The 17,203-nt window shown below is 42.4% G+C and overlaps 1 protein-coding gene across 4 annotated transcripts in view; it reads left to right on the top strand.

Moving 5' to 3' along the window:
* The window catches only part of PGBD5 (piggyBac transposable element derived 5), a 110,048-nt gene that overhangs the window by 47,841 nt on the left and 45,004 nt on the right, over window positions 1-17,203 (top strand). For all 4 annotated transcript variants that reach the window (XM_075924716.1, XM_075924718.1, XM_075924719.1 and 1 more), the window contains exons 3-4: window positions 2,454-2,588; window positions 13,032-13,209. In XM_075924716.1, the coding sequence (XP_075780831.1) occupies window positions 2,454-2,588; window positions 13,032-13,209 (313 nt within the window). The remainder of the gene's footprint in view (window positions 1-2,453; window positions 2,589-13,031; window positions 13,210-17,203) is intronic.

The raw sequence follows: 17,203 nt of genomic DNA on the forward strand, positions 1-17,203 counted from the left end.
TTTTTGGGGAAGGGAAAGAACCCCATGTTGTAAGGAGACATTGTGAGAGGTGAAATGCAAGACACAGAGTAAGATGATTGTGAATCTATGTGTTTCCTTGGGAAATGTGTTCTGTAGATGTTCTCTCAGGCAGTTAAGGGAGATGGACGGACTACTTTTAGTACCATAAGAGTTCCCTTGGAAAAGACCTGAGGAGAAGCAGGCTTCATGGGGGGTAAGGGAGGGGGGGGGAGGCAGGACATTTGCATGATTACATTTAAAGCAAAGTTTACCCTAGGCGGTAATGGCTTAAAGTAGGAAAGTTAAAAGAATCTTTTAACAGAATTTTTTGAGTGTTGTAGATATCTAAAACTCTGATCTTAATGGGTTTTTTTTAACTCCTGTCTTAATACAATACAATATATCATGTATTAGTAAGGCCAGATCTTTGCTATCTAATGGCGTTCTGGGTCTTATGAGTCAGAAGTAGAAAATACTAAGTGTGATGCTGTTTTGTACAATGAAACCTTATTTTCAAGATCTTTGAAACATCCTTTCATCTGTTAGAAAGGATGATGATACATGTACTCCAAGGTCTCAGGGGTAGCCGTGTTAGTCTGTAACTAAATAAACAGTGGTCCTGTTGCATCTTAGTCTAACAAATATATAAATAGCATCATGAGCTTTTGTGGGCACAACCCACTTCTTCAGCCAAGGGTAGTGTTAATTTTCTTTTTATTTAATTTCATATTAAATCATAAGCATTGTTCCTTGTTAATTATCCCTAGTTTTAATATATTTAAACCTATGGACTATTTAAAATATTTATATTTATGGTTTTTGTTTGTACTGTTTGTACTTTTTTTTTTAAAATCATTCGATTCCGCTAGATGAATCCACACGTTAAATTGAAGTTTATTTTGAAGTGTGTGTGTGTGTGTGTGTGTGTGTGTGTGTGTGTGTGTGTGCACACGCGCGCGCACACTATAATGACCCACATAGGTTATAATTTGTTCCATTCATATGTTATTATCAGGAAAAAGGAGATGTGGAATGGTTAGAGTTTCTGATCTTCCACAGTTACTAAAGACCAGGATGTGTTCCAGGGGGGTTCTTAAGAAGGATTTCCTATTATTGGATTACTATGGTTACCGCTTACACATTGCTCTTTGTGTTGGTCCTCATACCAAACAGCTGCATATAACTATATTGAAAAAACCTGGGGCACAGGGTTTGCCCACACAGTGATGAGTGATAGGAACATTATTCTGTAAGTGACTTTGAAAGCCCAAAGAACTCCTTTTGTAAAGAATTTCACCCACAAAATATATTAAAGAATATTAAGATGGCAGAGTCAAGCACTCGAGGTAGGAAGTGCTGGAATTAAGGTTGCCAGTGAACTGTTAAATCTTGCCTAGGCCCCCATATCCTGTTCCCTCTTTCTCTATCGGACAGTGACTAGTGGTGATGGCTTCAGAGAACTGACCCATCTAGTTTCTGGTTCCGGTATGGAAATGTATTTAATAGAAGTAATTTGCAACCAGTGCAAATCTTTATAGATTTATAGTGTCCCACCTTCATGTCCTTGTTTCCACTCCTCATGGCTATTGTGCCTTCCTTTCTACAGCCTCCCCACCTCCTACCATGTGCAGAATGCTGTTGCTGTTATAAACCCACTTAATAAAGCACAAACTACATCATCTATCTTCTCCATCAGTTCTTCTGGCTCCCCATGCACTACTATATTGCGAGTGTAAAATTGCCCCATTTTTAAACACTCCATGGATTTGCTCTAGTCTGCATCATAGGACTGACCTCTTTATATTCCTGATCTCTCAACACATCTAGCTCCAGCCTCCTGTAACAGAATTGCATTGTAACTGTTGCAAGTGCCTTCTTCTCTACCTTACCTCGCATCGGGATCAGAATTCCTTCATCCCTTCCCTTCTCAATTGGCCTCAAAAGCATCTTTTATCTCCCTTGAGTACCTCTTAAATTTCTTTCACTGTTTTGTTTTGTTTTTTCTCCCCTCAACAACAATGTCATGTAAACCTGCAACACTGTAGGATGTAATTGGCACCAAAACCACTCTGCAAAATAAAGGAACATTTTATGAATAAGCACGTGTTTGCAGTTTTCATGGGATAGTTTTACATTATAAATCACCTGGAGAGGCATATAATGTTGTGACAAGGGCATGAATGCAATCTAATAACTTTGAGGAAAATTAGAATTAAGGTGGATAGATTGAGGAACAGATTTATAAGCACCTCACTCTTCATATAGTCCTCAATGTGCAAGAGAGCATTTTGGCTTGTGGTGGTGGGCCATGATGCTTCTATTAGAGGAGAGAACTGTGCAAAAGTTGCACTCACCACCTCATAAAAGAAATGCTATCACAAACAGCGTGTTGCCTCACGAGACTTTACAGTACATTCCTTCTGAACAAAGTACTGCACTTCTTTTGATCATAGGTGCTACATGAACCCCTGATCGATGAGGACCCAGTTTTCATTGCCACGTGTACAGAGCGGGAGCTACGCAAAAGGAAAAAACGGAAATTCAGCCTGTGGGTTCGGCAGTGCTCCTCTACTGGTTTCATCTGTCAGGTAGGTTCTACATCAGTTGCTAGACTCTGAATGGAGACCAGAGAAGATGTGTGTGAACTAGGCCTCTGATCCCTGCAGATGGTACCTCCTGAATGGATTTGAGGCCTGTTTCTAATACCATCCAGGGAAGCTTGCACTACCATTACTCATGCTATTCCTGCTCTCTAAGCAGAGCGTTTCCATTTCTGGAGCTGTGCAGTTGGTTGCCCAGCCATACATTAATAAATAAAAATAAAAAAAGCACAACAATAGGGAATCTCTCCATCCCAAAGATATCTGAGGGTCTAGATCCTCTTTTTAATGGGATCATATGTTTTTTGCCAAGCATAACACTGCATATATCAGACTGTTTAAATTAGATCCATCTGTACAATAGAATTAGTCACAATATATCATCTTGATGGCTTGCATTTTGTGGCCAATATCTTAGGTTCTCCCCTTAGCCCTCCTAGAAATAAAATCTGATATTCTCTGAGGATAAGAGCGGGAGCGTAAGGAAAAGGTAAGGCTTCTGGGTGGGTCTGTTGTAAAGTATTTATAGCTAGATTTTTCAGAAGAGCCTAGGACCAGATTTACAAGTTCTCAACATCCGCAATTGGGGCCAGACATTCCAGGGAGCTTGCTTGAAACTATGGCCCCTTGTTTTGGTGTTGGGAAGGTAGGGGAGAAATGGCTCCAATTGTGAGGGCCAAGCACTTTTGAAAACTCTGGTCCATGTCCCCAATGGTGCAGGCTATTTGGATAACTCTCCAGGAAAGCATTTTATTTTGTTCGATTGTGTAACACCGTGTGACTCTCTGCCACAGCACCTCCTGTTGGTCACATGGGAATTAGCTCAGCTCACTGCTGGAGCACCCTCTCCCAGCTGGTTTCTCACTTGCTGCTACCAGTTTGTGTGTTAATGGCTCTGCCACTTTACCTTAGGACCCATGTTCCTCCCAGACCGCCCTTGCCTCAGGACACTGCTCTACCACCATGCCCCACACTCTGGGGTTCTCCCCCTCAGGGAACCCCCCAACCTTTTATACTCACCTTGCCTCAGTGACCAGTTGTCATCTAGCCCCTGGCTCAGGGGGCAAACTGCCATACGAAATGGTCACTCATCAGAGGCAAGGGGGTGGGACCTGCTGCCTTCACCTGCCATAGCTGCCTCCCTGTAGCCTTCATACCCTTCAGGCCTCTGTTGCTGGACTTCAGCCTGGAACTGCTCAAGCTGGGGCTCCCCTGGCTTTTCCCCAGCATTGCTCTGTCCATGATTCCTATGCTAGCAGGCAGCTAAAGTCCTTCTCCCTCCAGAGCTGGAGCCAGAGTGTCTTCAGCCTGGCCAGCCATCTCGTTTATACAGCCTTCCTGGGCTCTGATTGGCTGCCACAAGCTCTCTCTTGATTGGCTCCCAGCCACAGACCTCTTCTCAGGCTGTTTTAACCCTTTTTGCTCCCTGGATTGGGGTGGTTGCCCTGCTACAGACCGGTTAGGTGGACATAGAGGCCAGCATTTTCAGTGGTGCAGGAGGCTGACAAAGGAATGGGACGAAAACTAGAATATCATACCGCCACCTGCTAGCTTTGCCAGAAGCATCTTTCTGTGTCACAGGCCAGGTTTATATTATGTAGCAACCCTGGAAGTTTCCACTCATCCACTTTTGGAAGGCCATGTGCTGTACAGCAGTAATGTCCTTAGTTTCCAAGAAGACTTTCCTTTTCCTACATACAGGCGATTGAAGGGTAATAGGGACAGAGATAGAAGAATAAAGTTCACAAATCTATTCAAAAAACCCTGATAAGGCTGCAGATGTGCCAGAGATTTCAGATATGCTGAGCTGTAATTAGATTTTATCCCCCGCTCTTTTCCATTAATGCACTCTCTTTAAAAGGACGAGTCAGTGGAAGCAGAAGACACTTGGCACCTCATAGGATCAGATCTGGATGCTTTCACAATTATGAAGTTGACACTCATGCCTGACTTGCATCCAAAGAACAACCAGAATCTTCTTAATGGCCTCTAGACCTTTTCCATTATGTGACTCACTCTTTCATCATCTTATTAAAATGGCTGAAGGAGAGCACTCTTAGAAGGGGGGGGAAAGGGGGAGAATGGATAGTGAGAAGCATACATAGGTGTTGGAACTAGGGGGTGTAGGAGCACCCCCTACCTTGAAGTGGTTTCCATTATATACAGCACCTCCACGATACACACTGTTCCAGCACTTACTGAAGCATGAACATTCATTCCAAAATAGAAAACTTACATGACTTGGCCAATTACAGAACCAACTGCTAGGGTTACCAGATACTTTCACAAAAAATACCAAACATGGCAGGGGAAAAATTGGTTGAGCCCCCCAAAAAAACCCACCCTCACAAAAAGAGTCACTGCACCTTTAAATCCCCACACTTCCCGCTCCTCCCACCAGATGTGGCAGTGGAAGAATGTCCCAAGCGGCCTTCTGTCCAAAAAACCAGAAAATACTGGACACTTTTAAAAATGTCCGGTTTTTTCTTTTAACTGGACTGAAGCCACAAATACTGGACTGTCCGGACCAATACCGGACATCTGGCAACCCTACCAACTGCAGCCTTAAAGTACCATGTTCAGCACTGTTGCCTCCCTCTCCAACACAGTCATCAAGGCCTTGCAGAAGCCAGACACTTGTTTGGTGACTGCCTGCTGTTCTGTGAAGGAGTAAAACTGCAATTTTTGTAATGTGCCAAAAAAGTGACAATTTTGTTAATGTGGTTTTTAGCTAAGTTTCAGATAGAGATAATAGAACTATGCCCCCACCTCGCCCTATCACCACACCCAACTTGCAAGTCTGCAAACATAAACAAAAGCCTGTTGATACACAATGAGCGGGTGACCAAGCTTCCTTCTATATGTTCAAAAAAGAAGCTCCCCATATTCCAGGAAACACAGCATAAAATCCTGTAACGGGGGTCATATTCAACCCTCACACGTTCATGGAGAGTGATTTCAGTGGGAACAATGGCCACTTACCTGTGGGCAGAACTTGGCACTACACATGTTGTGTATAGGAAATTTTAAGTAACTGAATTAAAAACAACTTGGGGGGTGGGGGGGGGGGAGGCGGCGATAGATGAGAACCAAGTTACAAACAGGTTCAGCTTGCTCTTATTGTTATGTGAAGTTATTCATTGAATCACTTCTGTGAACAGTACTTGGCACGTAACTCACTGGCGTTTGTTAGTAGCTTTCAGTACATGCAATTTTAGGCTTTTTTTCAATGATCGTGTAATATTGGATGAGCAGAACTCAATCAGATTTTGTTGTAAACAAAAAATACTCATGTTTACATGTTCAACATTCATTATCTATAATATTCTACAACATGTGATCATTGACTGTCAACAAACTAATTTGTGACAAACTTAATGGAACATAAAAGGCCTTAAACCCACACAAAGTACATTAATTTATATGTTACAGTATTGGCCCAGCTTGATTTTTTTCTATGCTGTGAAGAACTCAAATTGCCAACTCTGGAATCAGGTCCTTTGGGATGAATTTTCCACTTTGTATCACGTCTCTGCCTCAAGTTCCTAAGCAAAGCACCACCTCTCAGTTATTAATGTCTTCCTAATATAGCTCAGCCATTCAACTAAAACAAGTAGGATTATGAGCTAAGCATAGGCAATCTACCTGTACAGTTGCTCAGCACTCAAGCTTTTTGGAGGCTTAACATTTCTCTTATTTTCTTCCATTTGCCTATCTCCATTTTTCATTCCATGTGTGTTATGAATATTATATACCAAGTGCTAAAAGCAATGTTTAGTTCTCTTGTATCTTATTCCATTAGAATTGCTGTACTAGAAAAAGGACTACTCCTTTGCTTTTATACCTGCAGTGGCCATAAGGATTGCAACCACTGCACAGACTCCTAATTATCCTTTTAACGTTTGCCTATCATTAGTATCATACATTTAGCTAATTTAGGTGAGTGAGGCAGAACTGTTCTCTTCTTTGCGAAATTAATTAATTAGATTGCTAAATGGAAAAAGGGAATTTGGGTCTTTTGGTTCAAGTCTGTGAGTGGGAGGCAGGAGCTCTGGGTTTAGGCTTGACTATACTGTGTCACTTTAGGCATCTCACTTAAACTCTTCACTTCAGTTTTTCCATCTGTTAAAACCAGGATGCAATATTTGAGGCCATCTAGGATATCATGGCTACCACTGCATTGCATTCCTGTCAACTTCTTTCATAACTGTAGTCCTACAGTGCAGGTCCTTTTGCACCATCAGCTACAATGCATGGAGAATCTCTATGGCTGTGGCAAAACTCATAGTGTAGACATAAGAGCCTATGCAAATGAAGTGTGGATTAGCATTTTCTCACGCTTCATTTGCATACTCTCTTCCAATCTGTTTTTGCACAAAAACAAGCTGTGTGGACATTGCCTTTTTGCATAAACCCTTTTTGTGCAAGATTCTTCTACCCCCTTTTTTTGAGGCATACCAATCTTGCACAAAGAGCGGTTTTTGTGCAAAAAGGAAACGTCCGCACTGCTTGTTTTTGCACAAACAGATCGGAAGAGATTATGCAAATGAAGCATGAGAATGCTAATTTGCATTTCATTTGCATTGCCTCGTCCAGAAAACTCGTAGTGTAGACATAGCCTATCAGCTTTACATGGCTGTTGTCACAGAGATAAGGAGTTTGATTGATTGGTACATGCACACACTAGTTAGTTTCCTACATTGCTGAGTTTCCCTCATAGCTGAGGATTAGTGAATGTTTGCAAAGTGTCGTGGGAGCACAGGTGGAAAGCACTCCAAGTGTGAATTGTTAGCAGCACTATTACAGGCATTGCAGACTGGATTTGCCTCCCCTGGAGAATGCCAGATTTGCAGAAGTAACACTGCCAGATTTGCAGAAGTAACACCGAGGCTGGGTTTTGAACTTAGGTCTGCTGTCTGTCTTACATGCTGAGCCAGCAGGCTCTCTTTCCAACATAGTTCCCAATATATTTATTGCTGTTGAGATGCTTTGCAAGTCATGGCTTTAATTCTTTAAGTACAGTTTTCTGGCTATAGTCGTGTGGAATGGTCTTCTTTCTGAAAGTGTCAGCGAATCTCATTTAAATCAAAACCCTAGACATGCCTTTTGATTTCACTCCTCTTTGATTCCTCCCTCACCGACACTCTGAGATGCTTTACTTAACAGACCTGTGTAAATGTAAATGATTAATAGGTCATTTAATAGTGCTAACTACACTCCCATCTGCTCACTGTGTACTGTCGGAACTACCAAACAGAGCTGTAACTAGGCATTTTGTGCCTTGGGCAAGCAAGCATATATGTACCCCCTACTTTTTTTTTAATTATGCTTTAGGACATTAGAGTTCTGATCATGCATTTATTTTTGTGTATCAGTACAGTAGGTAGACAATAAAAGCTATTGTCTGATAGGCAACACATTAATTTTTATAGTCCTTCATTTTCCCTATAATATCCTCCTCACACCTATGTATGGAGCCAGAATGACCAGTGTAAGTGGTGATTGCAAAATCAGGTTACGCTGTGCTTTAGGGTGAGAATGTGAATGCTGTGGCTATGCTGAGAGATCCATCCAGCCACAAGCTGATGGACCTAGTCTCTTAGGCTATGTCTAGACTGCAAGCCTCTTTCGAAAGAGAGCGTCTAGACCGCACGCGGAATTTCGAAAAAGCAAGCCGCTTTTTCGAAAGAAAGCACCCAGTGAGTCTGGATGCTCTCTTTCTAAAAAGCCTGTTTGCTTTCAAGAACGCCTTCTTTCGAAAGAGCACTTTCGAAAGAAGGCGTTCTTCCTCGTGGAATTAGGTTTACCACCGTCGAAAGAAAAGCCGCATTCTTTCAATTTAATTTAGAAAACGCGGCTGCAGTCTAGACGCAGGTGAAGTTTTTTTGAAAAAAGGCTACTTTTTTCGAAAAAACCCCTGAGTCTGGACACAGCCTTAGAGAAAGGTGTCAGGAACAGACTGGCTAGGTCCCAGCCCAGAATCCTACAAGCACAGGAGACCTGCTTCTTTGCCACTGTGTGTCTCACCTGCAGGCCCTCCAACCAGATCTGCCCTCATAAAGTTTTCCCTATGGGTCTGCTCACCTGTATAGGCCAGGATTTTTATTTTGGGGGCACAACTGAAAATTGGCTCCAGCCAAAAATGAGGGGCCTTTCTAGAAGAGAAGCCAAGGTGTATTCAGCATCCTGGGCCAGTCTGCCCTGACCATGCCAGTTTCCTGATGTCTGAGTGCACTTTGCTGGCCAGATAATGGAGCATTAGAACAATGGGCCAGAGGGAGGTGCCTTATTCTGCTCTCTGTAATAAGGATTGACTTTGGCTGGGGCAGCAACAAGCAAGGGCAGGTCACAGGGACAGGAAAACACAGCTAGAGCAGGGGGTGTTTCACCCCTACTAAGTGCTGACTAACACAGATTTTACTTTCATTTGGTTTGCTCTCTACTATTGCTTCCTCCTAGCTGGAAATCACAAGCAACCCAGAGCTTCTTCATTTTTCTTCTCTGAACACTGCCCCCTAAGCATGGAAGTCCTTCTGCCTTCCCTGCCTCACCATTTTGGTAAATAGGGCAGGTGGCTCATCCCAGCAGTGTAATCATTTAATCCCTTTGTACCTCTACCCCCCGCACTGGTGCTTTGTGTTCTCCCACCATATGGCAACACCTCACCCCTGGTCTGAACCTCATCTCTAATCCCTGCCCCCCCCCCCTCAAAATTCTCTGCACCTCTGCCTCCAACTGTTGGGATCCCTTCTCCTATTTGCCCCCTTTTCAATCCCTAGCAAGGGCAGCAGCTTCAGTGGAAGTTGAGCAATGAGTATGCTCAGCAGGAGCCAAACTGGCCCTCAGCACCCTGCCTGTTACCCCAGCAGGATCTTAGTGCCAAGGAACCTGCTCTAGCTGGGGTCACTTGCCCTATGGTTCTGTGGGGAGCATGGGCCCAGAGCATCCTGGGTTCTAGTCAGAGGTCGGTGGGTCCAGTCCTGCAGGGGACCTCATGGCCCTGCTGCCAAAGGATTCAAAGCAGAACTGTGGAAGCTTTTTGTTTTGGTAGAACGCTTCCAGCTCCATCGTTCCTTTTGTTAGGTGGCTCACAGGGGATGACCAAATATACATGCCAGCTGAACTAGGCCAGTAACTACTTGGGAAGGGAAAGTTAATAAGTATCATTTAGCTCTCCTATCACTTTTTCAATAGCATTCTAAGTGTTTTACCAGTCCTCAGCACAAGTGCTAGAGAGCATTTATTGGCCTATTGTGCTCATGGCTATTCCACGTTCCTAACATTGGAGTGTTGGCAGATTCTCTCTCTCTCTCGTGGTCTTCCTTTCCCCACTAGCCTTTTAACAATCTGCATTATTCATTTGGCTGAGAAGATCTGCTTGAGAATTTGAGGCTTGGTCTACATGGAAAAAGTTGTTGATTCAGCTACGTCCTGCAGGGGTGTGACAAACCCAGAGAAGAATTCTTCCCTGAACCTAGCTACTGCTTCTCAGGGAGGTGGATTACCTAGCCAAAATAACCCCTTCCCATCAGGGTAGGCAGTAGGCCACTGTAGCACTTCAGTATAGGCAGTGGCAGCAGTCGCATTCCAAATATAGACAAGCCCCTGGTGACAGGCAGGTGAGTGAATTCCTATGCTGTCTTTTCCAATTACTTCAACATGCAAACCCAGCATGTCCAGAATGTGACTGGGCTTTTTTGGAAGGGGTGGAGTTGGTTTTTGTACCAGATCAGCATATTGCTCTGGCATCCTAGGGCTATGTTATTCCACAATACACTGACTAATAGTCTATTCTGCATTCAAGTTTTATGGGATTTAAATCTGTTCCCTGAGTTTGCCATGCGCAATCTCCCCCTTCCACCCACCCTCAGACTTCAATGGTTTCCCATTTCATTTCATTCACTGACAGACCGTTCACTTGCAAAACAGTATTTCACTTTCATTAATGGCCACCTGAAACGTCACTCATTTCCCATCTATGAAATCATTTAGTCCCTTGTGTTGGTTCTGAATTTGAGCTCCGATTTAAGTGCTTATTGTGGAAGAAATGAGTCCGTCAAAGATTAAAAGAGGAGGAAAAAGAATTGTTTGACTCCAGACTAGAGGTACTGAAACTCAGATGAGCTGCTTTTCTGTGTTGTAATTGTAGTTATTTGTATTACAGGGCTTTCATGTGATAGAATAAGAGCTTGTCCTGTCACACCATCCCTGATAGGTGTCTGTCTAACCTGCTTTTAAATATCTCCAGAGATGGAGATTCCACAACCTCCCTAGGCAATTTATTCCAGTGTTTAACCACCGTGAGAGGTGGGAAGTTTTTCCTAATGTCCAGCCTAAACCTCCCTTACTGCAATTTAAACCCAATGCTTCTTGTCCTATCATCAGAGGCCAAGGAGAACACATTTTCTTCCTCCTCCTTGTGACACCTTTTAGATACTTGAAAACCGCTATCATGTCTCCTCTCATTCTTCTCCTTTCTAAACTAAACAAGCCCAATTCCTTCAGTCTTCCCTCATAGGTCGTGTTCTCTAGACCTTTAATCTTTCTTGTTGCTCTTCTCTGGACCCTCTCCAATTTCTCCACATCTTTCCTGAAATGTGGTGCCCAGAACTGGACACAATACTCCAATTGAGGCCTAATCAGTGCAGATGAGAGCGGAAGAACAACTTCTCGTGCCTTGCTCACAAACCCTACGTAGATCTTCAACTCTGGAAGCCACTCCTTTTGGATCATCAGAACCTAAAGGTCTGGAGGCTTACCCAGGTTGTATATATATTTTGGCTTTGGGGAAAGTAAGTGGATCCAACAACAGGGTGGGCAGATGAGCCGGGGGACAGGATTGCTAAATTATTTGTCTTGGACTTGGACATGTTTGGTTTGAGTGAGCAACCAGAGCCAAGGGCAGCTTCTTTCAGGTAATATGAATAAAAAAATGGAAATCCTCTATTTCTAAAATGAAAAGGGTGCACTTTCCCCTAGTGCCCAACTAATATGCCCTATAACCCATTCCCAGAGTGAAGCATTTAGTCAGGCCTTTTTAGCCATTTCAGTCCTCCACCTCTCAACAAGCAGGCCAGTTGTCCATTCACAATTGGACTGAGGCCATCAGCATCTCATTTTACCAGGGACACACACATTCCTGCCATGGCGTAGTCACTTAACTGGGCTTGTGTGGATGGTGACCGAGTATTATGAAGGACAGAAGGAACATTAACTGGAGAATGGCAGCTCTTTGCTTTAAGATGCTATGACAATAATACAACAGCTGTAAGGTTTGCAGTCAGCTAGAAAGGAGCCAGATGCTTCAGATTGTTAAAGTCTGTGTAATGCACCTCTCTCCCTGGTTCAGTCCTGTTTCAATGGATGGCTTCTAAAGTACAAAATGCTGAGAATTAGAGCTATCCCTGAAGATCCTAGTTAGAATGGAGGGTTGGTACATAAGGGCACCACCACTGGCTTGTACTGGAGTAAGTGTCATGCTGGCATCAGTGTGGACATGTCATCTTTTAGTGGCTGCTGCCAGAGAATATAAAACTGAACTCTATTACAGTAAAGCTAGTGGACAGGTTCCTTCTGGTCATCTGAGGGGACCTACATTTTTGGAGAAGGTCCTAATTTCTCCCTTTTCTGCCGACAATGAAGTCTACATGGGGTCAATACAATGTGTCTAGACTGGCCAGTTTTTCCGGAAAATCAGCCGCTTTTCCAGAAAAACTTGCCAGCTGTCTACACTGGCCGCTTGAATTTCCACAAAAGCACTGACTTCTTACTGTAAGAAATCAGTGCTTCTTGCGGAAATACTATGCTGCTCCCTTTCGGGCAAAAGTCCCTTTTGCGCAAAGCTTTTGTGCAAAAGGGCCAGTGTAGACAGCTCAGACTTGTTTTCTGCAAAAAAGCCCCGATCGTGAAAATGGCGATTGGGGCTTTTTTGCGGAAAAGCGTGTCTAGATTGGCACGGACGCTTTTCTGCAAAAAGTGCTTTTGCGGAAAAGCGTCCGTGCCAATCTAGACGCTCTTTTCCGAAAATGCTTTTAATGGAAAACTTTTCCGTTAAAAGCATTTGCGGAAAATCATGCCAGTCTTAGACGTAGCCTATGCAGTTTTCGTTAGCAATGATGGTTTACTGCCAGACAGATGCTTTTCCAGCTACCCAATAGCAACAGTGGCCTCAAGCAGTCCTTAATCTTAGGCATGGTTCTGTATTTCCCAATAATTGCCCCCAACAGAAAATTCCAAAGGTGCCCCATTTAAAGGCAATGGTCATGACAAGGGTGTATTAGGAGTTACCCATTTAAAATGTATCTATTGCCTTAATTTTTCAGCTCCTCTCCAGTGAAAGCCAAACAAGGGGTTTGGGCAACTTCATTGCTCCTGCCTGACCCTTTCTAACCACCTTGACTTGTCTTCTTGTTTCTACTTGCTCCGTTTAAGATTTATGTCCATCTAAAAGAAGGAGGTGCTGACGGACTGGAAGCTTTGAAGAACAAGCCCCAGCTCCACAGTATGGTGGCTAAGAGCCTCTGTCAGAATGCGTCTGGAAAAAACTACATCATCTTCACTGGCCCTAGCATTACCAGCCTGAACCTTTTTGAAGAATTTGAGAAGCAAGGTTTGTGACAACTGATCCACTGACTGCTAATGCAGAAAGGCTTATGAATATCATGCTGCCAGAAGCATTTTGTCTCCTTGCATAGCCATGAACAGCCAAGCTAGAGACACCCTAAGGGTAATTTAGTCTAGTCATTATAAAGGGACCTGCAGAGTCTTCATCATATAGAAAGAAAGCTACTTGAAGGGGAGGAGGGATAGGGAGCTCTGGCTTTTTTTCCCCCACTTTTACCCTAGGAATTTAGACTGGTTATCCCTGTCCCCTTCCCTAGAAGACTTATTTGGGGGGGGGGGGTGTCTTTATATGTTTGGGAGTTTTCTTGGGAAAAGGGTAGGTGGGGTAGGGGAATGTGCTGAATCTTTAAGGCAAGGTCTGCCTTAAACTTTTGCCAATATAATGTCAATTGGGAAGTGATTTTTTTTTTAAAACATTTAAATGCAAATGCCTTATCATAGACAAAGTTGCTAGCAAGCATTCTTTTGCCCATTGAAGCCACATCTACACTGGTGGGTTTGCTTAGCTAGCTATACAGGCATAGGTATAGACTAATGTTAGACCCAAGTGCCGGTTAATCCTTGGTGTTAAATCAGTGTTTTACAAGTGGTCTTAATTTCAGATATGCTGAGCATTCACACTTCCTGTTGACTACAGTTGTAGTTGTAGAAAGAGTTTACTGAATATCTCCTCACCCCCTTTGAGCTGGCCACCTTAAATTATTTTACAGTGATAGAACTTTTTCACAAGTTCCCTAGTTAGTGTCTTCCATTGTAAACAAGATTTAAATTTCTAGCATCAAGAAAAAATTCTTCTGTAGATGAACACTTCCTTCCTTTCTCATATACAAATAAAAAGAGAGCAAAAGCTTTTGCTTTCCCCCCCCCCCCCCCGTTCACCTTTGGGAGCCAAGTTGTATTTTCAGCATGGCTTCTACTCCCAAAAACCTACATCCATGTGGGGCATTCAAGACTGGAGTTTGACCCAAAATGCAGAGATTGGAACTGTGCCATTACTTTGATTAATACTTAAAAGGAAAATGCCAGTGATTAGTTACAATACCTCAGCTAGCTACTGCCTTCAATTTTCCACTAGCTTAGTATGTGCACACAGGTCTGCTCTTATGGAGCACAATGCGGGATAGAGTTGTAAATTATTGTATATTCATTGTAAAATCTGCAGAGCACTTTTTAAAATGCTTCCCTGCTTATATAGAAGTAATCATGGGTTCTCCAAACAGAATGGCCACATGGTCAAGACTATTTATATTACAATGGAGTTTAATGACTGGAGAATATTCCTTCTGAATTTTTTTCGTAAGTGTTATAATGGTGCTATGGGCAGCCAGCCATTTCTAGCATTATATTTCTAGCCATTCTGTCAAATGTGTAGTTATTATGCATAAGAGAATCCAAATATTCCAGGGAGTATCTAATTAAGAAATAAAAGGTTGCTAGTTCTTCAGACCTAAAACAATGACTTTTGGAAAATGACTCTTATGATCACTGATGTGTGAAAGAGTAAGAATAGAGTAATGTTCTCCTTTTGGTCCCTAGAATCACAGTAGAACAGAATCATGGCTACTGTGGAATTTATCACACGAAACTCAGATTATTTATAGTAGTCCGCTATTCACAGGCATTGCATTGAAGAGAACTCAAATGACCAACTGCTAACAGGTAGCTGACACACTAAATGCCTTCTAGAGCGTCAAAGTTAGGTTTATCTGATCAAAAATGAAAACCTTCTATATCATTTTCAGTTCCTAGTTCATGGTTTATGTGGCTTCATGTGACTCTATGATCCATGACCACTGTTTCCAAAATTAAATTCCCAATTTGACACCCACTATCGCTTCTGCTGGTGAATGAAATGCAAAGGAGATTCAGAACAGACTTACTAGCTTTTCTGTCTTCTTTGTAAGTAGCTTTTCGTACAAAGCAGGTTGTAGTGGGAACATGTAACACACAGTTTGGGTTAAACAGGGGCAGGGGGTAGTTTTGGCTTTTACTCTGAGGATGATAACGGCGAGCTTTCTGGCGTGGAAGGGCATATTGAATTCTCAGGGAAATCAGACCTCTGATATGTTCCAACAGTGGTGAAGCCAATCAAGAGCTTTGAAGGAGATTGTGAGTCCTGACACTACCCACAGTGCCATGGGTACTATAATCAGCACATGCTTGATCACATGGTATTAGCTGTGGAATTTGGAGCAGAGCAAAGATTTGCCAGTGGAAAGCCCAGTGTGCCCCTCTAGAAAATGATTCTCCTGTTGTATCCTAATTCCATGCATTTAGAGCAAACAGTGGCATCAGGTTGATCAATGCTTTAACAGTAGTAATGCTTAGTTGGGGAATTAAAGACACTCAGGGCTAAAATACAACTAAGAATGACTCATGAGGAGCCTGCTTCATTAAAGAGCATAAGCAACTATACAAAATTAAGACACATTCTTAACATATTGGATTAACTTTTATTGTTCTAGAGAAGATATAGTTCCTGGGCTAGTGCTGAAGGAATAGTGGAGAGAAAAAAAAATCCACAGAAATTTGAGTCAGAGGAATTTCTGTTCATCCATTTTTGCAATGCTTTTATAGGTGTTTTCTGTCAATCATTAACATGGGCAGTGGGGAAAGATTTGAACCAAGACCTTTAATAATAAAATAATAATAATAATAATAAATAGCTATTAAGTGCCCTAGTGGATAGGTGCCTGAACTGACACCTTGAAAGGGCCTGCATTTTCTGAAAGTGCTGGTCACCTGTCCTCTGAAAATCAGGCCCTTAAGATTCCTTTCTGGTGGAGTCCAAAAGCAGACAGACCGAGAGATCACTCTCTGCTATGGAAAACTTTGAAGACTTTTGTGGAGCCTTCACTGCAAAATTATCTTCCTTCGCTTCGTAACTACAATATTGCTGTTTTGAAAATATAGATAGTAATAGCCTTAATTGTACCACCACAAAGTGTATTTCTGGGAATATAAAAAGAGGCCTGCCACACTCCATTCCCAAGAACTCATTAGGTCTGGACCATGGGGTTCTTCTGAAAAACAACATCCCCTCTGATTATTTCAGGGATCAGGGGGATGATATCCTTTATAGTCATAAAGCTAGTTCTATTTAAGTTTTTCGTGTCCAAGTAGAACTGGAACCAGGCACTGAAATGCCAGCAGAAATGCTAATCTACAAGGAGTTTCCGACATGACGAAGTAGAGATGCTAAAAACGTGATGATTTTGCCTGTCCTTGTGAGATTAAAACTCATTCATGAAGTTTAGGGATCTCTGTGAATTGAACCACTGAACTACTTGAGATTTTCCACCTATCCCTTGTGCCATGCTTCACCTATCTCTAATGGGCTCCTATGCACAGGCTTTGTGGGTTTCATTTTTATTTTGAAATAGAAATGACAGTTGGAATGGATCCTTAATGAATAAAGTCCTCTTACATTTCCCTCGACAGCAAGAATGTAACCAGCAACTTATGAGAATGGGCCTGGGGGTTATTCAATTAACCTTCTTTTAAATTTTGTGAAACTTATTTTGGGGTGGGAGGCTGTAATAAGATGTTAAGCATTTAATTAAATTTGGACTATGCCGTTGTGCCAGGTAGGCTTAATTTTTATTGCTGCTATTACCATAGCAAATGATTGTTTTAATTACAGCTTTTTTTAAAAAACCCACAAATTACATATGCCATCTTCTGCAAGCGTTGGTATTAAATCAGCAGCTTCCATAATTGACGCTAATTTCTTTGAATGCTTCGTTATTTTTTCCTGAGAGATAGGCAAGGTAGTTCTCGATCTTGGGAAAAGACCAAAACATCTACTTGTCTTTTGCAACCTGAAGAAAAGGATGTATTTAATTACCTCAGCAGTCCTAAACACAGAACTTTCAGTGAGTCAGAGTGTTCGCAGCTAAAGGCAATTCTTCTCTAGTTTAAGGTATTGTGCTTTTGGAGCAGAATTCTAATCGAGCTGCTGCCGTGATGTTTTCAGTGAC

Source organism: Pelodiscus sinensis, chromosome 3 (assembly GCF_049634645.1).
Source record: "Pelodiscus sinensis isolate JC-2024 chromosome 3, ASM4963464v1, whole genome shotgun sequence".
NCBI lineage: Eukaryota > Metazoa > Chordata > Testudines > Trionychidae > Pelodiscus > Pelodiscus sinensis.